The 24,886-nt window shown below is 41.0% G+C and overlaps 1 protein-coding gene across 3 annotated transcripts in view; it reads left to right on the forward strand.

Annotated features, from left to right (window-relative positions):
• The window catches only part of LOC133447225 (teneurin-3-like), a 331,811-nt gene that overhangs the window by 66,212 nt on the left and 240,713 nt on the right, over positions 1–24,886 (forward strand). For all 3 annotated transcript variants that reach the window (XM_061725813.1, XM_061725823.1, XM_061725804.1), the window contains 4 exons: positions 698–820; positions 5,216–5,327; positions 8,732–8,802; positions 10,436–10,726. In XM_061725813.1, the coding sequence (XP_061581797.1) occupies positions 718–820; positions 5,216–5,327; positions 8,732–8,802; positions 10,436–10,726 (577 nt within the window). In that variant the 5' untranslated portion in view covers positions 698–717. The remainder of the gene's footprint in view (positions 1–697; positions 821–5,215; positions 5,328–8,731; positions 8,803–10,435; positions 10,727–24,886) is intronic.

The following is a 24,886-nucleotide window of genomic DNA, read 5'->3' on the forward strand; positions in this document are numbered from 1 at the left end:
ATCTGAGGCCATAAGAAGGTCATTCGTGACTCAAACCAGTGCTGTCTCTGTGCTATGTGTCTCTCTAGATAAGCACCAGCAGGGGGCCAGTACACTACCACTAACAAAACGGGGTTCTCTGATTTCCAGCTAGACTAAGCATGAGACTTTCGAACATATTATAATTTATTTGAAGACTGGAGTTATAGATCGCCGCTACTCCTCCACTTCAGCACGTGCTTTGTGGAATTTAAGTAGCTGGGCGGATATCATTATATATTATATACTTTAACAAGTGAAACAATTATACACAGAAGCAAGAATTACCAGTATGGAAATATTGTATGTGTATCTATGTGTGTATATATAAATATATATATATACATGTAGACATGTTTAAATGTTGGATTGAAAAGGGAGTGCAAACTTTTGCACATGATTCTATTTGTTCCTCTTGATGTTAGCCAGTGTGATATGGAGGGTTCACAGTGTGTGAACTGATTTGGTGAAACACACCATTAGAACCAATTTTACGAGTGAAAAGGGTTAAGATGAGGCCTTCGTCAAGGACTATCCCTTTTTTTCGTTATCGGTTATACATTTTGCTCATCATGAATTTGCATGTGGAGTCCATCAACACCTTGCTCCATTTGTCTGGCTCTCACACTCATTCAATCCTTTACCATTTTGTTTTTTTTCTCTGTTTGTCTTTGTGCAGCTGTACAACAGCATGCCTGTATGTTTGCCAGAAGCACTAGCAGAAGCATTATGGAAGTGAAAGAGCGCCGTCCATACTGCTCACTTACCAAGGGCCGGAAGGATAAAGATGGACAAAACACTGGTAAGACAAATAAGCAGTCATTAAAATATGTACTTCCTGATATTTATTTTCCTGCCATTCATTAAGAGAGTTGGTGAGTCTTTTATTACATATCCATAAGGAGATCATGTATTGGGCTGAACTGTGGGAGTTTATAGATACTGGTTGTTTTCAATTAAAATATTTTCCAGTGATGCCTCCAAATATTGTTATTAATACATTCCTCAACATGTTTTGTTAGCTTACAGTCAGTCCGGAAAGTATTTAGAACACTTCACTTTTCCCACATTCTTTTATGTTACAGCCCTATTGATAATAGGAATAAATCATTTTTTTTTCTCAGAATTCTACACAAAACACCCCATAATGACAACATGAAAGAAGTTTTGATGCGACTTTTGTAAATTTATTAAAAATAAAAATAACAAGAAATCATATGAGCATAAGTATTCATAACATTTGCTTAATACATTGTAGAAGCTCCTCTGGCAGCAATTACAGCCTCAAGTCTTTTTGAATAGGTTGCTACAAGTGTGGCACACCTATTCTTGGGCAGTTTTGCCCATTCTTCCTTACAGACCCTCTCAAGCTCCATCAGGTTGGATGGGGAGCGTCGGTGTACAGCCATTTTCAGATCTCTCCAGAGATGTTGGATGGGATTCAGGTCTGGGCTCTGGCTGGGCCACTCAAGGACATTGACATGGTTGTTCTGAAGCCACTCCTTTGATATTTTGGCTGTGTGCTTTGGGTCGTTGTCCTGCTGAAAGATGAAGCGTCGTCCTAGTCTGAGGTCAACAGCACTCTGGATCAGGTTTTCATCCAAGATGTCTCTGTACATGGCTGCATTCATCTTTCCCTCAATCCTGACTAGTCGCCCAGGTCCTGCTGATGAAAAACACCCCCACAGCATGATGCTGCCACCACCATGCTTCACTGTAGGGATGGTGTTCTCCAGGTGATGAGCGGTGCCTGGTCTCCTCCAAACACCACGCGTGGAATTCATGCCAAATAGTTCAATCTTGGTCTCATCAGACCAGAGGATTTTTTTTCTCATGGTCTGAGAATCCTCCAGGTGCCTTTTGGCAAACTCCAGTCGGGCTGCCATGTGCTTTTTAGTAAGGAGGGGCTTGCGCCTGGCCACTCTACCATACAAGCCTGATTGGTGGATTGCTGCAGAGATGGTTGTCCTTCTTGAAGTTTCTCCTTTCTCCACAGAGGAACGCTGGAGTTCTGACAGAGTGACCGTCGGGTCCTTGGTCACCTCCCTGACTAAGGCCCTTCTCCCCCGATTGCTCAGCTTAGGCGGGCGGCCAGCTCTAGGGAGATTCCTGGTGGTTCCAAACTTCTTCCATTTAAGGATGATGCAGGCCACAGTGCTCACTGGGACCTTCAAAGCAGCAGAAATTTTTCTGTACCCTTCCCCAGATTTGTGCCTCAAAACAATCCTGTTTCGGAGGTCTGAAGACAATTCTTTTGACTTCATGTTTGGTTTGTGTTGCAACATGCACTGCCAACTGTGAGAGCTTATATAGGTGTGTGTCTTTCCAAATCAAGTCCAATCAACTGTATTCACCACAGGTGGACTCCGATTAAGCTGTAGAAACAACTTGAGAGAGATCAGTGGAAACAGAATGAACCAGAGCTCAATTTTGAGCTTCATGGCAAACGTTCTGAATACTTATGCACAGGTGATATTTATAGTTTTTTATTTTTTATAAATTTACAAAAATCATAACAAAACCTCTTTCATGTTGTCATTATGGGGTATTTTGTGTAGAATTCTGAGAAAAAAAATGAATTTATTCCTATTATCAATAGGGCTGTAACATAAAATAATGTGGGAAAAGTGAAGCGTTCTGAATACTTTCCGGACTGACTGTACCTTCTTACAACACATCAATGTGTCTGTATTTTCTCTCTTGTTATGATTCTTTCACAAGTCCCGCCCAATCAAGTGCTGTTAGATAACTGTACTGATAGAAGTGAAATGTCAACAATTAAATTCGACATGCTTACTGCAGGTCATGTAGCTAACATAGCTTTTAGATAAGAAAACTAGATAATAGATCATTAATCAGATGCTACAATTGCAGTCCCCCTCATTAAGTACATTTGGGCATTCATCCATCAGTCATCATTTTCTTAGGCATTGGTCTCTTCTCTATATGTTGCATTGTATTCAATCGTGTTATGAAAAAAAAAAAACTAATTGATGAACATAATGTGTTGTCACAGTTAATATGATAATAGCTATTTTTAACCTTCAGTTAAGTTTCAGACATTCTGCATTAATTGACATTAATTGTGATTCAAATTAGTGTATTATGTCACAAGAACATTTACATTTAATTCCGTCACTGTGTTATTCATTTTGATAATCGTACACTTACAAATTAGTTATGTTGAAAAAAAATTAATTTAAATTGTTACTTCAACAAGAACAAAAAAAACCTCAATATAATTATTATCTTCAAATTAACGTGGTGTTATTTAGTGCCACTATTTGACAGGCTGATGTCAGGGATGTGAGTATGGCGTCGTGGAGCTTTGAGCACCTACTGACGTTAATTTGAAGACAATAATTATATTACGGTTAGGGGGGGGGTAAGATTTGGCTGGAATAACGTGATCCTTCCACGCGCTACGTCCGGCCAGAGAAACCCCACCCTGTCTGGAGAAGAGAGGCTGCTCACTCCTGGAGACCTGAGCTCAGTGCAGGAACTCCCGGGGCTGGTAGAGGGAGCAACGCCCAGGACTGACTTAACCCTTGTGCTGCCTTTGGGTCAAAATGACCCAATTCTTTTACCCTTCTTTCCTCCTGCCATGCTCTCTCCTTCCTTCTTCCTTTCCTCTTTGCCTCCTTTTTTACCCTCTTTACTCCTTTTTCTTCCTACCTCCTTTTCGTCATTTGTTCCTTTATTACCTTCTTTGCTTTTCCTTCCTACTTTCCTTATTTTCTCCATGCCTTCCTTCTTCCCTCCCTTCTTTCCTTTTCTCCATTCTTTCCTTCCTTTCTCCCTTCCTTCCATCTTTTCTCCCTTCTTTCCTCCCTTCCTTACTCCGTTTCCTACTTCCTTCCTTCTTTCCTTCTTTTCTCCTTTCTTCCTTACTTCCTTCTTTCCTTCATTCCTTCTTTTCTCCCTTCACCCTCACTTGACTCAAAGACAGCACAAGGGTTAAGCAGGAGCACTGGGTGAAGAAAAGGGAAAAAAATCGGGATTATATAAAAATGTAGCTATTGTTAATGGTTGCTAACTAATGCACTGGAGACAACAACTGTGTTGACGTGTGTGTGTGTGTGTGTGTGTGTGTGTGTGTGTGTGTGTGTGTGTGTGTGTGTGTGTGTGTGTGTGTGTGTGTGTGTGTGTGTGTGTGTGTGTGTGTGTGTGTGTGTGTGTGTGTGTGTCTATCTTGTTTTTTGCATTCTCCGTATTATTCCAAAAACAAAGTGAATTTTTGAAAGTTGGTAAATTCCTTTTGTTCCTGTTAAACACTGACTGAAATGAATTAACAGAGATGATTTATTTATTTATTTATTTATTTATTTATTTATTTATTTATTTATTTATTTATTTATTTATTTTCCCCAACTGGATTTGAAGAACATTTAAAAAAAACTCAAATTACTGCAATGCAGTTCAGAGGAAAGATATCAGAGAAGTTGATATTGTGCTCCGTTAAACCAATTGAAGCTGTACATAGATTGGTAGAGCTATATGAGAATGATTAAACGGCTACACAAGCACAGTAATGGCTACAATTCCACTGTGAGCAACCTATATACAGTTACAGCCTACAACGTTTGTAGATTTGTGTCTCACTTAGCATGATCTTTGTATAAATCACTTTTCTGATGTCAGTACTAAGGGATGTATTGCAACTGCATTATTGTGAGTACACATGACATTTCAGAAGAGATCCATGCCAGGCTTTAGTGCAGTACAGTGTTATACATAAAGATGTACTTCATGATTTATATTCTACTTTATAGTTTATTATAATTAGTGCCAGCCAAAAATGTTGACATACTTAACAAAATGATTAACCAACTAAGACAGTTTTTCTTTTTTGTGTGTTTGTTTTTGTGTTTTTTTGCTTTATGTGTATTAAGCTTTAGAGTGCTCAGATAACTCATTGCTTGTTGAATTTAGCCATTTAATCCGGCTCAGGCAGATTCTTTCAATTGTAGAACAGGAAAGATGAAGTATCTTTGGAAATCCTCTGAAAATCTCTATTTCAGAACATTTATCTTGCTGTCACTTGGCTAAATTTCCTTAAAACGCTGGTTTATTGTGAGCATAAGCAATAATTCAGACACATACATAAATCTGCAACCTGACAAGTTGTAACATTGAGATCCACTGACAAATGGAACTTTTTCTGTGTTTGCACACGTCTCTGTGTTGGCTCGGCCAGGGAAGCGTGAGGACTGTGCGATAGGTTCCCAGGGTCTCCGGGTCCCCACGCAGAAATCCTACTCCTCCAGTGAAACCCTCCGGGCCTTCGACCAGCACCAGGAGCAGGCCAGGTCAGGACTGAAACTCTACACACCGGCCACGGTTACATGATGGTTTTTCATTCAGGATTAATTATTCCCAATTAAATCATTCCGAATTAAACTATTTTCCTTCCAGTTTACATGGAAATAGTAATTCTGAATTGAGGTTTACATGGAAAACACGTTTGATCGGCTTTATCCAATTCCTCTACACGGAAGTTACATCTACCGGAAGAAACTTAGCCGCTACAACTTAGAAAAGCTCACAATTTTGATGTTTCCTGTTTCCATCTGTTCTTTTAATTATTTCCAGGTCCTCCAAGCTATTTATTAAATAAATGGTCTCTGCTCTTGACCAGTGTTTACTGCGTGCTGCCATCTTGAAACTTTGTTTGGAAAACAAGCCCAGCGTGGAATATATTTCAATTCAATTTCAATTTTATTTATATAGCGTCTAATACAACAGATGTTGTCTCTAGACGCTTTCCAGAGATCCAGAACATGAACATGAACATAAACATAAACATAAACCCAGAGCAATTATTATATAAACAATGGCAGGTAAAAACTCCCATAGTGGGAGAAAAACCTTAAGCCAAACAGTGGCAAGGAAAAACTCCCCTTTTGGAGGGAAGAAACCTTGAGCAGGACCAGGCTCATAAGGGGGGACCCTCCTGCCGGAGGCCAGACTGGGGGAGTCGGGAACGTCAGCAGCACACAGCAGGCAGGTGGAAGCAACAGCGGGATGACCAGAGGTGGAGGGGGGCACAGGCAGGTGGAAGCAGCAACAGGATGATCAGGATGATCGGTGCCCCCCTGCAGCATAAGCCTATAGCAGCATATCTACCGCGAAGCTCTGTTTGAGAGTAACTATTATAGTCTTGTTCTGTAGCTGCAACTATGGCCCAATCTCAATACTCCCCCTACTTTTCTTCACTCGCCCTTCTTTTCTCCACTCGCCCTTCTTTTCTTCCCTAACCCCTAAAAAAGAAGGGGGAGATTTTAGGGCACTTGGCCCAGGTGCCTGTCCCATTTCTCCTACTCCCCCTCGTTTTCATCCCTAACCTGATCAGGAAGCAGAGAGCCAAAAGCTGTTTTAATTTCAGCTGTAGCGCTGTTAATATGGCACTTTATTAAGTTTTAATATTTTTTCAGGCATAAAGGTAACCTTAAGATCCGCAACCGGGGCTCAGTTTATCCAAATAACGCCTGTTAAGAAATTTGACCCGATGTTTTCGGAGATGAGAAGAGCCGCCGCCCCCGGGGAGCAACCTCAGCTCACAGCCCGAAAACAGACGTATCTGCCGGGTCAAGCTGCTGCGTCGCCCCGGGAGAGAAACTCTCTCCTGGGACGCAGCTCTGTTGAGAATTACGCTGGCTGAAATAAATCATTTAGGAAGATGTTGGTTTAATAGATGAAATCTAACAGTTGTAGCTACGCCTGTTAAGAAATTTGCTCCGAAATTTAGAGATTTCTGTCTGCCGGCTCCGGAGTTTAGGTTCGCGTTAAATAGACGCAGCCTATGGCGTAGCTTACGTAACCTACGGCGTCGTTTACGTAACCTACGGCGAAGCTTACGTAGGTTACGTAACCATATTCCGGCGCGATTTTAGCGAACAACGGACAAAAAAGGGATTATGTACATTCACTGAGTGAATATTATGAAAGTAAAATATTGGTTTGCGCCGAGAAATGTAATCAAAATGCATTTTTATGCAGAAACTAACTCAAAATATTGATTTTATTCCCAAAAAAATAAGAAATGTCCGCCATGTTTTTTTTTTTGATTCAGTCCGCAAATGACGACGAAAAGCATTCTGGGAAATTTTCATACCCCCTCGCTCGCCAAGTGAGCATCTGCAAACCCTCAATTTGAAGGGGCTATTCTCAGCCCCTAGCCCTCGTTATGCCCCCTCCCCCTTGGTGAAAAGAGGAATTGGGACACCACTACCTTCACGGGAACGCGCAAAAGTTAGGGTTAGTGAAGAAAACGAGGGCGAGGGGGAGTATTGGGACGCAGCCTATGACTACTGACTCTAACACACTAGAGTTTACACTACCTAGAGATTTACCAACACCAGCTAGAGGTTTACTAAACACTAACTATAGGCTTTACTAAACAGAAAGGGTTTAAGTTTGGTTTTAAAGGTGGAGGTGGTGTCAGCCTCCTTAACCCAGATTGGAAGTTGGTTCCATAGTAATGGTGCCTGATAGCAGAACGCCCGCCCTCCAAATCTACATTTGGATACTCTAGGAACTACGAGTAAACCTGCACCCTGGGAGCGGAGAGCTCTGCCAGGAACATAAGGCACTATCAAATCTTGTAAATACTGCGGAGCTAAGCCGTTTTGGGCTTTATATGCAAGTAATAAAATTTTTAATTGGATTCTGAATTTTACAGGTAGCCAATGGAGCGACGCTAACACTGGAGAGACATGGTCTATATAAGCATCATGGAGACAGACGGGCGAGGGAACGAGCAGCGCAGAAAGACCGATGTTCTGCCAATCCTTACTCCCCGCCCAGAAATCATACTTTGTGGTTCTGCGCACGTGCACAGTCGATTTTCAAAGTTTGATTGCCACGCCAATCATTTCTTGCACGATGTAAAATTGATAATATGGGATGTTGAGTATTTGATCCTTCAAAATACACTACCCATGAACTGAATTGCATTACACTTTGTGAACAATATACGATAAAGAGAGAAAAAAAAAACAATTCTATCGCTTTATTTGATATTAATTCAGCCATTCGCCTTTTATTTAACCAGGTAGGTCATTAAACACATTCTTATTTACAATAACGGCCTGGCAAGAGACAAGGACCACTTGGGGGGGAAAGGGAAGTGGTTTAGACAGTAAAACACAGTAAAAATGTAGCTCTACAAAGGTAGAAAACAATTAGGTAGCATTTTTTGGCAAAGCAGCAGAAATTGGCAGAACACCGGAATTAATTTAAAGAGGAATGATCGTGGAATTATTCTATTCAGATTTAAAATCAGAATGAACCAGCCACTTACTTCGGAATTAAGTTTAATTCGGAATGACCATTTTCATTCGGAATTAGGTGTTTACATGGTAATCTTACTCATTTTAAATCGGATTTAGTTTTAATACTGAATTAAAGAGGAATTAAACTTCCCATGTAAACGCACTGATTGTTGACCTGTCCGATCTAATATAACAAATAATGTGTATTTCAAAGAGGAATGACACATCAAATATTGGCTAAATGCCATGTTCATTTCAAACATTGTTTAAAATGGACAATGTTGAAAATAATCTTGAAAACATTTCAAACAATGTTGAAAACACTGAGAGTGCAGACCATTTAGCATTTGTCTTTATTTGTTTGTTTGTTCTATTTTTTTATTTCAAAGTCGTGTTCTAAGTAAGACAAAAGACGTTGCTATGCTCTTGGATTTTGACAGGTTACTATATGGTACAATCAAAGGCCACAAGGACATGGTTCATTGTGAGCAGGATGATTATAATAGACAAGGTGAGTCCACACAAATGCACACACACACACACACCTTATGATCGTCAATAACATATATATACACACACCAAAATTCGACCCAGGATTATATGCTATATATATATATATATATATATATATATATATATATATATATATATATATATATATATATGTATATGTATAATAAAATGTGCATGAAGGCCATAATGACCCACTGAAAGTGACACATTGAATCTAATAAAAAACAAAGAACGGGGTAAAATGCATGTTCAGAAAAAATGCTTAACTATGGAGTACATTAATTGCTCTCCAGTTCCAATTATGGCAAAGTCAATACTTGATGAATGAAAAATCGCCAATACTCAGTCTATTGCCATTTTCACTGATTTCCTAATTGGAGCTCATTTAAAATTAATAGAACTCTTGTGGCTTCTCATTTTTTGGTTGAATATCAGGGGCCGCGTGTCGTTGATTCTTCTGATACTTTTTTTAAACTTGACTATTTTGTATGGATTTCAGCCCATTACCAGTTCATTTGGAAGACTTATTTCTCACAAAGTCCTATTTTTGCTTCTTTAAGCAACCTTAAATAATGTATTAGTAAAGAAGGTGGATGGCTTGGTTTAACAAAGATAATAATTGAACTTTGGAGTTCACAAATAGCACTGCAACAATCAGACAGTGGAAGTTAGCATGGCATTCACAAAGGCCCAAAATAACTAACATGGGTCCCACCTAGTGGCTCAACTTTATACATCTTACATAATAAAATGTGAGAATGCAATTACTATTAAATAATACTTGGTTTTTAATACTAATTTAGTTTACTAATGCGCTGAAACCCATGCTGTTTGCTTTATTTGCACCTTTAAGAGGTAAAAATTATGATAATGCAGCTGTTTTCTCACAATATGAGCCATTATTACATTAAGAGCTGTTATTACTTTAAGAGCTGTTGTTACTTCATGAGCGGCGCCAGTAAGACTCATAATGTAATAAGTTATTACATTATTACATTATGCGCAAAGCCGTTATTACGTTATGCACTCATGATTTTATTACATTATGAGCTACGACGGAGTATTAGGGTCAAACTAAGACAAAAAAAAGGGAAATTACTAGAATAAAGTCGTAGAGTTACGAGAATAAAGTCGTAATATTACGAGAATAAAGTCGTAAAATTACGAGAATAAAGTCGTAAAATTACGAGAATAAAGTCATAGCCTAATGTTTCCAGAATAAAGTCTTAATATTATGAGAATAAAGTCGTAATATTACGAGAAAAAAGTTGTAATATTACGAGAATAAAGTCATAAAATTACAAGATTAAAGTCATATTGTTGCGAGAATAAAGTTATTACTAAAGTTATTATTAAAGTTATATTATGACTTTATTCTCGTAATTTTACGACTTTATTCTCGTAATTTCCAATTTTTTTGTCTTAGTTTGGCCCTAATACTCCGTCGTAATGAGCCGATTATTACATTATGAACTTTTATTACATTTACGTTATTACATTATGAGCTGTTAATACATGACAAGCCGTTATTACATTATGAGTTGTTACAACTTTCATAAAGATTAACTGTCATAGAGACAACCAAATTAATTTGGACACAGCTCTGTAATGTCCATGTTTTTTTGTGGCAGGTCAACATTTCAGCCTCCATCAGCTGGGGATTTGTGAGCCGCCACCGCCCCGTCGTGGCCTTGCGTTCTGCTCTGATATCGGCCTTCCCCGCCACGGCTTCTCCGTGGGCACGGCCCAGGAATTAGACGGAGACAGCCAGGCTGTGATGTCCCCGGACCACGTCATGCGACTGTGGGGCCACGGAGGTTTGGGTAAACCATCGGGGAGGACGTCCTGCCTGTCCAGCCGGTCCAACTCTGTGCTGACTCTCACGGACACGGAGCACGAGAACAAGTCAGACAGCGACAATGGTAGGATATTCTCTTGTTTCTGGTGACTTCCTGAGAACACCTGGAATTTTTGTCCTGTTTATTTATCAGGACAAAGTAAAAAAAAAAGACATCTGTTCCCTACCAGGTCCAGGCGTATTACTGTATATATGTCATAATTTATTTCACCAAAACTGACCACAATAAAGAAGCATAAAAAAGACTTAAGTAGAGCATATAGAGGGAATGTGCATGACGTCACAGATGTGACTTCACAGCGGGTTACGCCCAATGAGTGAAAGAAAGACTAAGTGTCAGAAAGACTGAGTGTCAGCGTAAACTTTCAGTTTGAGCAACTGGAAAACATCTAAAATGGGAAAGAGCTGTTGTGCGATCGACTGTACTCATAGATTTAGCAAGAAATCAGAGTGATCGTTTTACAGACTGACGAAAAATAAGCTTAAGAGAGACAAATGGATCTCTGCAATTCACAGAAACAACTGGATTCCAGGCACCGAAACGTGGATTTGTGGTTCCCATTTTGTATCAGGTAATGTAGGATTTTTGGCTAGCTAACGTTAAACGCTCAAATCATAAAGTTCATTGTCCTCATCACTTTAATTTCTACAACAAATCCTGCCTTGAAGTCGGACCAAGCGTCAAGACTTTTGTAAACCTTCAAGCTTTGCTTCGTGTATTTCCCCGGCGTAGAAATTAAGTACATATAAATATCAGGAAACTGGATTGGTGGCCAAATATTAATGTCCATGGACCACTGGTTCTTGGGGTAACTGTACCAAATATTAATGTCCATGGACCACTGGTTCTTGGAAACTGTACCAAATATTAATGTCCATGGACCACTGGTTCTTGGTAACTGTACCAAATATTAATGTCCATGGACCACTGGTTCTTGGTAACTGTACGGGTCACTGTCAAGTCCAACTGACTTTAATTTAAGCTGATAATCAGCTGTTATCCCGTCTTCTCCACTAGTTGCAGCTGTTTTTACCACTCAGTGAGAGTAAGGGGGGGGGGGGGTCCAGTGGGGAAATGACATCAATGCAGACCCTCTATAAAGAAGCAAAATAAAACACTAGGTAGAGCATATAGTTTACATATTTTGGAATCACATTTATTCCACATGTTTGACTATTGAAAAGAAAAACCTTATAACACTCCCCAAAGTGAATAAGTTGCTTCTCTCTAGTCATTGCTGACATCTCCCCTCTTTGGCGCTCACACCTGAATACTTTTTTCGCAGGCTGATTATCAATAAATCAAATACATTTGATTAATACCATTTGGCTGCTATTTACCTTAATCCCTATAGAATCACTCAGAAAGTTTAAAAAAAAATGAACTAAAACTGTAATATGTCGCGTCTTATTCTTTATATCCTTTTAAGACCTTGTAACAATAATATGATCACCCTAATAGTTACTAATAGATACTCAATGAAGAGTTTGGTGTTGATTTGAAAATCTTGTGAAACACACACGTAATGAAATCTGCAGTGTTTACATTAAACACACACATCAAGAAATGTCATGCTGCAATTAACTGTGAGATAAAATGCTGAGTCACTGTATTTTAGATACTAGCTTTAATCACGTTTATATTAAATTACGTGTTGCAGTGGATGTCAGCACTCGGGAGGAAACTTCGCATCTCTAAAAATACGTAGTCGTCAAATTTTCAAGAACTAATTGACTTTTTCAAACACAGCTGTGTGTGTAAGTGTTGGCCTCTGCATGAGGTTTATTTTGAAATCTTACCAATGTAAGCTTCTATATTAGTTTGCCATAGTGTGTGTGTGTGTGTGTGTGTGTGTGTGTGTGTGTGTGTGTGTGTGTGTGTGTGTGTGTGTGTGTGTGTGTGTGTGTGTGTGTGTGGAGAGGGTGCAAACATCTCACGGATACGGCGGTTTTGGCTAAGAACGTGGAGGAAGTTGGCCAATAAATTCAGTTAACAGAAACCCCTTCTGCTCCAATCCAGATGTTGAATATAACACTGACCCATCATTGCTCTCTATACTGGACTGTCTCAGAAAATTAGAATATTGCGATAAAGTTCTTTATTTTCTGTAATGCAATTAAAAAAACAAAAATGTCATACATTCTGGATTCATTACAAATCAAGTGAAATATTTGAAGCCTTTTATTATTTTAATATTGCTGATTATGGCTTACAGTTTAAGATTAAGATTCCCAGAATATTCAAATTTTTTGAGATAGGATATTTGAGTTTTCTTAAAGGAGCTTGAGGCTCCTTTTAAGAAATGAGACTCTCTAGCGCCACCCTTCACCACGACGGCCGTTGGGGGTACTGCAGCCAACAGTGAAGCCGGCACGGAAGAACGGGGAGAAGGCACATGCAGCGTCATGTGACGTCACATCCGCAGCCCAGCGCGGGAAATTCGGGACCGAATTGTAGCACATTTTGCAGCACACAGCCTGTTCAAGGCAAAGGAGAGATACACTAGAGGGCTCATTCTTTTGGGTTTGGAACGCTTCATCTGACATTATTACTAGAAAACTTAAAACGTATACGGATTTTTTTCATAAATCCTGCCACAATCCGGCCTCAAGCTCCTTTAAAGGTATTGTGACATCATTTTTAACATGCTTTTAACACTATTAAAAGTCTTGGCCAACATCCCTCAAATGTGTCTAAAAGAGTGTAACAAGAAAAACTTCACTCTAGTACTCTTTTCCTGGCTTTTTATGACAGTGTTTTTTTGCCCCGTGAAAAACGCTTCCTTTTTCCCCTTTCCTGTCAATCATTGCCTCGCTCCTCCTCCAAACCTCCTCCAACCCAACCCATACGCTCACAGAGGTGTCGGAGAGTTAAGCCGGGAGCGACAGGCGAAGCATGCACGGAAAAGCAGCAGGGCGAACCACAGCAAACAATCATAAAAATAAAGGCATGCAGCAGCACTGTCCCCTTGTCTTAAGCCCAGTCAGTGGCCGCGGGTCTTCTTAGCAGTTTTCCTCCGGTGATTAGAACAAAAGAGGCTCTAAACAGCTCCGTGTTAAGCCTGATTTATGGTTCCGCGTTAAATCGTCGCAGAGCCTACGCCGTAAGGTTCAGCGTACGGTGTAACGCGGAACCATAAATCAGCCTTTATGGTGCGCTGGAGAGGAGAGGAGGCAGGGAGCTGGGTGGAGGGGGCGGTGATTTAGCGGCCCTTTACGTCACGGCCCGCCACCAAACCAGATGCGCCGTTTTTGCACAGTTATGCGGAAAATCCCAGAAAGCACACAATACACTGAATGTTAAAAGTTTGTTGTTTTTTGGGTGTAATTGATGTCAAGACACCCAACAAAAAACAAAAAATCAAGAAAAATGTGTTTTTCAGGTCACAATACCTTTAAGCTTAACCATGATCAGCAATATTAAAATAATAAAAGGCTTGCAATATTTCAGTTGATTTGTAATGAATCCAGAATGTATGACATTTTTGCATTACAGAAAATAAAGGACTTCATCACAATATTCAAATTTTCTGAGACAGTCCTGTATGTTGTTAGTGTGTATGTGATTGAAAAGGTTCTGTATATTCCTAAAGTCAATAAGATTCTGTCTGTGTGTGTGTGTTACTGTAAATATGGCTTGTAAAGTAAAGTGCTGTGAGCGGTTGACAATGCACATCTGGGTTTAGCAAGTGATTAAATTGCGTGTCCCTTTCCGGTACTGAGGGTTATTGCAGATGATGGAATGTCATGTCAGAGTAACGTTTGCCCTTGAGCTTATTTTAATTCTCAATTTTAATGTGAGGAATACTCACCCGAAAAAGTGCTTCACCAAAACTGCCTTTTTTCCCTTCAAATCTTTTGCTTGAATCTATGACTGGAGTTGGAACCTGGAATTTTTCTCTAAATCAATTTTATAAGCACGACTAGAACATATTCAGAATATAAAAGATTGATATAGTCATCCGGTGTCAAATGTGTAGCCAGTGCAGAAGTGTTTTAAAGTGCAGCGCTGCTGATGCTTCCAAGAATCTGTTGTTCCTATAAGCCCCCATAAAAACAGGAAAGAAAAAAGCGTGAAGGCAAGAGCGAGCCCAGGAGTTGAACTTAAAGCAACCTCTGTTGCATCACATTCATCAGACGCTTTGCAGCAATAAGAAGGGAGAGAATGCACAGAAAATACAAGAATAGAGTAGATTCAAGTCACCTCAGTTTCATTTATAAACCACTTTAAAAGCAACTCAGTTGGCCGAAGTTGTGAGCACCAAGAGAATTAAGATCAATAAAAAAAACAACTGAATTATAAGATAGAAAGAGAAAACAAATTACAATTTACCACAATAAAGTCAACATCTGAAAACTGGACTAAAAGACAAATAATAAAAAGATTTAAAAAAAATTAAAGAAAGAAGAGAGGAAGAGATCAGAGATACAGGACTGTCTCAGAAAATTAGAATATTGTGATAAAGTTCTTTATTTTCTGTAATGCAATTAAAAAAACTAAACTGTCATACATTCTGGATTCATTACAAATCAAGATTGAGATAGGATATTTGAGTTTTCTTAAGCTGTAAGCCATGATCAGCAATATTAAAATAATAAAAGGCTTGCAATATTTCAGTTGATTTGTAATGAATCCAGAATGTATGACATTTTTGCATTACAGAAAATAAAAGACTTTATCTCAATATTGTAATTTTCTGAGACAGTCCGGTAAGCAAGGTTATTCAAAATAAAGAGATAAAGGAACGTTCTGAATAAAGGTAGAACAAGGGTTTGTTCTGCTGAGAGGAAATATTATACCAAAGTCTGGCTGCCTCCCAAATGGGTACGCACACACACACACACACACACACACACACACACACACACACACACACACACACACACGCGCACACGCGCACACACACACGCACGCACGCACACACGCACACACACACACACACACACACACACACACACACACACACACACACACACACACACACACACACACACACACACACACACACACACACACACACACACACACACACCAGACAAACACTCTGCTGGTGTCTGGAACCATGGGTGCCCAGTTGCTTCTTGCACAGTTACTTGATACTGATAATCTCTGTGCTGATGATCTACGAGGGTAGAAACATGAAAATCTGTTTACGTTCACTGATACTTTTGTCGAATGGGAAAAAAACAAAATACAATGTGTTTCCATTGATGTTTGTTATTGATTTGGATAAAAAGAAGAACATAAAAGTAAAGCCTCACAAGTCCATGGACCAAAATATGGGCAACACTTAGAATGTATTACTGAGATTTGGCACCTAGGATGTGCCCTTGGTACATCAGTGAGTAACAGAGCAATATTGAAGCTCAGTTGTGTTTTTCCATCTAATTTAATTACATTTTTGATCTGATTTTGAGGTGTGTAAATCTAAGTACCTCTGCAAATGTATGTGTTAAATTTTCTGGTATGTGAGACATTGTAGCAGAAGGAAAGAAAGATGAAAAAAAGATGACAATGAAGTAACAGGATAAAGGAAGAGGCAAAATAGATTGAATAGGATAAATGAAAGGGACAAGCAGAGAGAGGAAGAAGACTGTATCTTGTCTTTGCAAACCAGATTACTTTATTATGTGTCAACAAATAACTTAATTCACTTGGCATCTTAAAGCCGTTTAGCACCATAACCTTAACTCTTGTACAGAGACACACACACACACACACACACACACACACACACACACACTCACACACACACACACACACACACACACACACACACACACACACACACACACACACACACACACACACACACACACACACACACACACACACACACACACACACACACAGATTCTTCTTCTTTTTGAGTTGAGGTCGAGTTTTTCCATTTGTCACAGACAGTAAACATTCTGGGTCTACTCTCGTTTTAGCAACAAGAATCTCCAATCTGTCGGTGAGTTTGGTAGGGAGGCCAGTGAGGAGGGGGATGCAGTAATCAATACGGGATGTAACGAAAGAGTGGACCAGGTCCAGTGCTGGACCGGGACGGTGCTGGACCGGGACGGTGCTGGACCGGGACGGTGCTGGACCGGGACAGTGCTGGACCGGGACAGTGCTGGACCGGGACAGTGCTGGACTGGGACAGTGCTGGACGGAGTCTGGAGATGTTGCGGAGGTGGAAGAATGCAGTCCGGGTGATGTTGTGAATATGAGGAGCAAATGAAAGGGTGCTGTCCAGGATGATGCCAAACGCATGAATTAGTTTTTTACGCGTCACTCTGCGAGAGGATTTTCCTAATTTTGGCGATATTACGGAGATGGAAAAATGCTATTTTACAAACCTGATTAATATATGGTTTAAATGACCAATCCTGGTCCAATAAAAACACCAAAGTTTCCCACAGTTGCACTGGAAGCCATCGCAACACCATCTAGTCCCTTCCTAAAATGCTCTGGACCAAGAATGATAACCTCTGTTTTATCTGAATTTAGAACCAAGAAATTTCTGGACATCCAGTCCTTGATGTCCCTAAGACATGCCTGAAGTTTAACCAATGGTTCTGTTTCATCCGGCTTTATAGACAAATAGAGCTGCGTATCATCAGCATAGCAATGAAAGTGTATGCCGTGATTCTGGATTATACTTCCCAATGGCTGCATGTATAAACTAAACAAGATTGGCCCTTGCACTGAACCCTGCGGAACACCATAACAGACCCTTGACTGTTCTGAAGAAACCTCATGTACATGAACAAACTGGAACCTGATTTAAACCAACGTAGAGCTGTCCCTTTAATCCCAACAACATGCTCTAACCTGTGCAGTAAAATGCCATGGTCTATAGTGTCAAAAGCAGCACTGAGGTCCAGTAGAACCAGTATGGAAACTAATCCCTTATCTGAGGCCATAAGAAGGTCATTCGTGACTCGAACCAGTGCTGTCTCTGTGCTATGATGCATTCTGAACCCTGACTGAAAGACTTCAAACAGATCATTTCTATACAAATAGTCACATAACTGTCTTGAAACTGCCTTTTCCAGAATTTTAGATTCAAATGGAAGGTTGGAAATTGGTCTTTAATTAGCTAAGGTGTCTGGGTCAAGAGAAGGTTTTTTAAGTAAAGGTTTAATTACTGCAACTTTGAAAACCTGTGGTACATATCATAAGTTTAGGGATAGGTTGATTTGGTCCAGTATTGTCGTACCAATAAGAGAAAAAACATTTTTGAATAGTCGAGTCGGGATGGGGTCTAACATACATGTGGTTGACTTAGCTCTATTGACGAGTGAGGTCAGCTCAGGGAGGTCTATAGGATCAAAACAGTCTAGAGTCAAGTCAGAGTCTAGGGAAGTCGCTAAAGCTGAAGAAATGCCCACAACCGGCTGGTTGATTTCTTCTCTAATTCTCGTGATTTTACTGTTAAAGAAGCTCATAAAGTCTTCACTACTGAGAGCTGCAGGAATACACGGCTCCACAGAGTTGGTGACTCTTTTGGCCCTTTTCCACTAGTCCCGCCTCAGCTCGGTTCTACCCGCCACGGCCCCGTCTTGCGCTTTTGCACTAAGGGCTGAGACGGGTAGAGCCGCTCCAAGCCGATACTATTTCTGTAACCATTCTGGCGAGGTTCTATCCGGGCTGAGCCGAGACTATTTCTGATGTCACCACCCTCCTCGCCACTGATTGGTCGGGGGCAGGGGCGTCAGACGTTTGAATCAGGAAGCGGGAGTCAGCGCGAGCGCGACTCGCGGCTTGCTGCGATTTTATTAGGGCCCGAGCACCTTCAGTGCGAAGGCCCTATTGTATCTGTAGGAATTTTTTTTTTCTTTTTCTTTTTCTTCTGACAAAAGGAAGGCCTTTTTGCCCCCCTAAACGTGCCCAAAAAGTCACCAAATTTTGCATGCAAGTCAGGCCTGGCGAAAAATTTGATATTTAATGGTTTACATTAATGGGCGTGGCAAAATGGCTCAACAGCGCCCCCTAGAAAACTTTGTGACTCAAGCCCCACAATACGGTTTGACGTACATGCACGAAAATCGCTACACACCTGTATCAGTACACAACTTAAAGAAAAGTCTCTTGGCAACATGGCCGAAACCGAACAGGAAGTCAGCCATTTTGAATTAATCATGTCACTTTGGCGCAATTTATGCCATTCCTTCGGCAGTTAATACGGCCCGAACCGTAACGTGCCCCCAAGTGTGTTATACATCAAAACGTGCGTCTCCATCCTGCGACAACACGCATTACTTTTCTCTTTCAAAAGCGTTACCGTGGCGACGCTAGACGCCAAAAAGCGCGCCCACCCTTCATCTGGTTGGTTCAGACCGAAAAAACTTTGCGCCTCAAGCCCCAGAATACGGTGTGACGTACATGAACGAAAATCGGTACACACCTGTATCATGTCGCAACTTAAAGAAAAGTCTCTTGGCGCCATGGCTGAAACCGAACAGGAAGTCGGCCATTTTAAACATTCTGAATTAATTGCGTAATTTTGGAGCAATATGAGCCATTCCTTCGAGAATTAATACGGCCTGAACCGTAACGTGCACCCAGGTGTGTTATACATCAAAATGTGCGTCTCTATCCTGCGACTACGCGCATTACTTTTCTCTTTCAAAAGTGTTACCGTGGTGACGCTAGACGCGAAAAAGCGCACGTCCCCTTCATCTGATTGGTCCATATTTGATAGTTCTCCAAAAGTCACCAAATTTTACATGCAAGCCAGGCTTGGCGATAAATTTGATATTTCATGGTTTGCATTAATGGGCGTGGTCTAACGGCGCCCCCTAGAATACTTTTCTCTGCCATAACTTTTGAATGGTTTGACATAAAGAGTCGTGGGTGGTGTCATGGGACTCGGTATAGAGTCCTTGACCATAATTGGTGAAAATTAGCCCCGCCCCTTCTTCTGATTGGTTGTCCCTATTTCCTGCTATAACATTTGAATGTTTTGACATAGAGAGTCGTGGGTGGTGTCATGGGACTCTGTAATGAGTCCTTGACCTTCATTGGCCTGAACTAGCCCCGCCACTTCTTCTGATTGGTTGTCCCTTTTTTCTGCTATAACTTTTGAATAGTTTGACATAGGAAGTCGTGGGTGGTATCATATCTGATATGCTTATGGGGGGTGGTGGCCGTGAGTGCGAGGGCCCGTTCATCGCTGCTTGCAGCTTTAATTATAAAGTGCGTCTGTTTGTTGATCCAACTCTGAGGTGCAGATGTTCATAAACCTGGTGGCTGACGAGAGAATTAAAAAAGGGATGTAGACGGGCTGTTTTACTCTCAGCCGCTCGCGGCTCCAGCTGATTTCTCATCAGCGCCGACATGAACAAAGCGGTTGCGCAATCAAGTACGTCACAGCAGCTTCACCCCAACCTGCCCACTTCTCCCCTGGCTGTGGAAAAACAAACGGGGACAAAACGGGTAGAGGCGGGTAGAGGCGTGACGAGCCGAGTCGGGCCGAGTAAGGACTAGTCCAAAAGGGCCATTTGTCAGCCTGGCTACAGTGCTGAACAGAAAACGTGGGTTACTTTTTTTATCCTCTATCAACGATGAATAATAAGCTGTTGTGGCTTTGCGAATGGCTTTTCTATATACTATAAGATTATATTTCCATTCACAATAGGAGTCAACAGACTTACAAGAGTACCATTTCCTTTCCATTTTACGCATTCCATTTAACAGCAGCAAGCTAACGTGGGGGTGCCCACTCCGCAAACTTGACATGGGAATGAACAAAATTAACCAGTTTGCAAAAACTGGTTAGGGGGGGGTGAGGGTTCTGCCTGGAGCTCGTGCTCCCTCTTTCAGTGTGTGCTCTGGGCACTTGCCCACTTCACCCATATCAAAAACCGTCTCTGCCCTTGTTGGAACCATCGCAAATGATCCATTGTTCTTGTGGTTTGGGCTTGCTTCCCAAAGATGCCATAGTATTCCGTCAGATTGATATCAGGGAAGTTTGGAAGCTGGGTGCCCACTTAAAGTTCTTTGTTGTGTTGTTTGGGCCAAATCTTAAGCAGATCAAGCTTTTTGCGTGACTCAGCACTGAGAAAGCTGCATGCACTTATGCCAAGAAGATATGACGGTGAATTTAAGACCTAGTTTTGCTGAATAAAGTGATTGTTATGTTGGGTGGGAAGGGAACAAAAAGAAGAAAAAAATCCTCTAGCACTGGCATGGCGGCACCTGTGTCCAACTGGACTCCCAGCAGTCTGACTGTGAGGAACCAGAGCGGCCTCCCCACGTACAAGGGGACAAGGCAAAACTGGACCTGGGTGATGAGGTGTAAAAAAAACCTTGCAGAGCGTAGAATGCCAAAAAATAAGGCTTTTTATTTTGTGTAAAAAAAACACAGACATACAGGCGGAATGCAAAATCCGTATTCTGAAAAGGCACAATGGGGCATAGCCTCGCAACAAGCTTCCTCCATTCAGCAGACCCCCCTTCTGGTATGCAGCTGCTGTTTATAAACCCAGGCAGGGTGGAGAGGTTGATTGGACACAGGTGTGCCACAATCAGCAGAACCAGGCACACCTGTGTGCTGCTCCCCCGCAGACCACGCCCAATCCTCCACTCTGCCACACACATTAAAAAAAAGTCTGGTGATGGTGAGAAGGGGAGGGGTTGCTCACTTTCTCACACTGACCAGCACTGATCCAGCTGGACCTCCTATGGGATTTCTTGCACGTGTTCTCTCAGACGTAAGTCGCTTTGGATAAAAGTGACTACGTTTACATGCAGTCAAAATTGGGGTTAAGGTCAATATTCCGGTTACTGAAACATTGGGAATAATCTGTTTCCATGCGTGAGCAAACAGGGTTATCCCCGTATACACGGTAATTAATCATTTGGGATATCTGGTTCAAACCAGCAACGCCCAGAGAACGTCATGACGCAATTCCCGTCATTTCCGCTTCTTCTTCCTGTATCCAAATTCAAAACAACAACAATAACAGCAGCACGGCAGATAATGAACAGCCCTGTACTTCTCCTTTTTCAGCATCTTCCAGCGGAGCTTGATCTGGTCTGGCGTTCCTACAAATGCTGCTTCGTGCAACTTTTGGCTCACCTTTTTGTTAATCTTGCTATCCCGGTACTTTCTACCGTCTACAAATGCAGAAATGTTCATATCTTTCATTACATTTATGAAGTGATTAGTCTCCTCCTGGTCTTGCATTTATCCGTGTTTAGAAGAACTTCCTGGACTCAAAAGACCAGGATTCCTTGTGAAAAGAACATGAGCAGAAAACAAATTCATGTTCCTTTTGATGGGGAAATCCCGTTAGGCGTTTACATGACCGAATAATCGGGTTTTAAAAGGAGTAACCCAGGGCTCATATTCTATATATCCGGGCCTGTAGCCTATATATACTACTAAAGGGGAGTTTTTCTTGCCACTGTTTGGCTTAAGGCTTTTCTCCCACTATGGGAGTTTTTACCTGCCATTGTTTATGTAATAATTGCTCGGGGGTTTATGTTTATGTTTATGTTCTGGATCTCTGGAAAGTGTCTAGAGACAACTTTTGTTGTATTAGACGCTATATAAAGCACAAACACTTCATGCCAACTGTAAAGCACAGTGGTGATGGGGTCATGTTTTTAGTCATCCATGATTTCCTTTTACCACAGTATAAATTAGTCAAATTTGAAGCCATCTGTCCAACATCGGGACAATGTTCTGAGGCACAGCAGCAAATCTACAACTAAATTGCAAATAAATAAAAAAAATCAGAATCGAGGCATTACAATGACTCAAAGTACTGATCTCAACTTTACTGAAATAGTAGGTACTTAAGAAAACTGTCACTAATAATTGTCTGCCAACCTCAAAGAAAAATAAACAATTGTATAATATCTGTAAAAGATAAAGAAAAAAGAATGAGACAGAATTTCTCCACAATTATATATTTTTTATATTTAAAAAATAAAAACAAATGAAGAAAAAACAGTGAGCAGTTTCATTTGCTGAAGTGGTTGCTTTATTACACAGAGACAAGGCTAAAATGTTGCTGGTTCCAAAATAAATGTACATGTGTGTTTATGCACACCTACTGCTGAAACGTTTCGTGAAAACACAGAGCTCTTGAGCATGATATGTGAGGCTGGAAGGCTTTTTCATTTTATAGTAAACACATCTGCAACCCCAATTCCCGAAAAGTTGGGATGCTGAGTAAAATGTAAATAAAAACAGAATGCAATGATTTGCAAATCTATGCAATGATTTACTGCCATGAAATTCAAAATGAGCTAATGTTTTCCAAGAGAAAAGTGTCCAAGTTTCAACATCTGAGATTAAATTCAGCTTCATTTATGTAGCTCCAAATCATGACAAAAGTCACTTTAAGAATCCAGTTTAACTCATTCCAAATTAGTCCAATTAATATAAGGCCAATAAAGATAACAATAATAGTAATTGCCTTGCTACGGAAACCAACAGATTGCATCAATACTTTTTCCTTCATAAGATCCTCGTCCTGAACAAGCACCAGGCAACTGTGTAGAAGGAAAAAGTCCCCTTTAACAGAAGAACAGAAGAAATCTCTGGCAGAACCAGACTCGGGAAGAGCAGCCATATGCCTGGACCGCTTGGGGGTTGAGAAGACAGAGAAGAAGAGAGAAGAAGAGAGAACAACAACAACACGAGATCAGGAACACCTGCTGGGAAGAAGGAACGCAGGTTAATTACAACCATGATTGTATCATTAATACAGATGGAGCAGAAGAGAGCAAAGTGAGGAAGTGTGTATCATGAGAGTTCCCCCGGCTATCTAGGCCTGTAGCAGCATTACTAAGGGATGACACCTGAGCCATTCCTAACTATAAGCCTTATCAAAGAGGAAAGTTTTAAGCTTAATTCTAAAGTTAGAGAGGTTGTCTACGTCCCAAACACAAACTGGCACCTGGTTCCAGAGGAGAGGAGGCTGATAGCTACTATTCTACTTTGAGATACACTAGGAACCACAAGGAAACCTGTTACGTTTATGTTCTAATGGGTATAAAACATGGCTTTATGAGAATAGCAAATCATTACATTCTGTTTTCATTTACATTTTACACAGCACCACAACTAGGGATGCCCCGATACCATTTTTTTCACACTGAATACGAGTATTTTAATTTGTGTACTTGCCGATACCGAGTACCGATCCGATACTTCTACCACAAAAATGACTAGGCAAAAAATGCAATGAAAAATGCAATGAGTTGGAAGACAGGTTTTATTTGCAACAGTTACATTCAATAAAAATAAATAAAATGAGTAGAATAACTATTTTAAACAAAAAATAATCTTTCTGTGTACATAAAAAGTCTCCGCACTGGCACTGTCTCCACATTTAAGAAAATATCAAACATATAACATATCAATGAACCATCATATCGTGGCTCAAGTGCGTCGAGATGACGGTGAAATCCTTCGTCTTCTCCAACTGGCTGCTCATCCAGCGCTACATAACGGGTTAGAGCCTCCATTATTTTAACTTGTCTCTTTCCATTGTCTGTCTCTTTTGCAGAACCTGAGTTAATGTTGCTGTTGTAGTCTTGCAGTAGCATTAGCAAACTCTGTATACTCAGCTTTATGATGCGTCTTGAGATGTTTTATCAAGTTGCTGGTATTAAACAACGTATTCTCCTTCCCTCCTCTTGACACCTTAGCAGCAGTAGCTTCAGTCTGCCTTGCTTCTGTCGTCGTCCATTATTTAGAAATATGTCCACACTGCTGACATCCCGCTAGCATTAATTGTTGCAATCTTGCCTGAAACGGAGCTGCCAGTCTCACTCATGTATCACTCTCTTCTCGTCAGCACGCTGACTGCAGCTCAACATCTCCCCCTAGAGCAGTGATTCTTAACCATAGGGCCGCGGCCCACACTTGGGCCGCGAGCGCCATCTAGTGGGCCGTGAAAGAAAATCAGTTTTGTACGTGTGGGCCGCGAGGGCCACGGGACTGCATAGCAACTCCCGACCAAATGAGGAGAAGAAGACCCTCAGCTAGCTGTACGTGTAATAGTAAGAGAAATGGTGTGTATTTATAGAGAAAATCCTTCATTTTGCACAGAGTACGTTTAGATCCGCCAGGATCAGGGATCGATTACTTGGGTCTGCGCCCAGAGCGAGCGAGCGCGGCGTGATCATTTATCCTGACGCGTCCCCGCGGCCGGGGAGGTCGGTGCCGCTCAGGCTCACCAATGAGCACCTTCACATGTGCATGAGATTCTGACA

Source organism: Cololabis saira, chromosome 1 (genome assembly GCF_033807715.1).
Source record: "Cololabis saira isolate AMF1-May2022 chromosome 1, fColSai1.1, whole genome shotgun sequence".
NCBI classification, from domain to species: domain Eukaryota; kingdom Metazoa; phylum Chordata; class Actinopteri; order Beloniformes; family Belonidae; genus Cololabis; species Cololabis saira.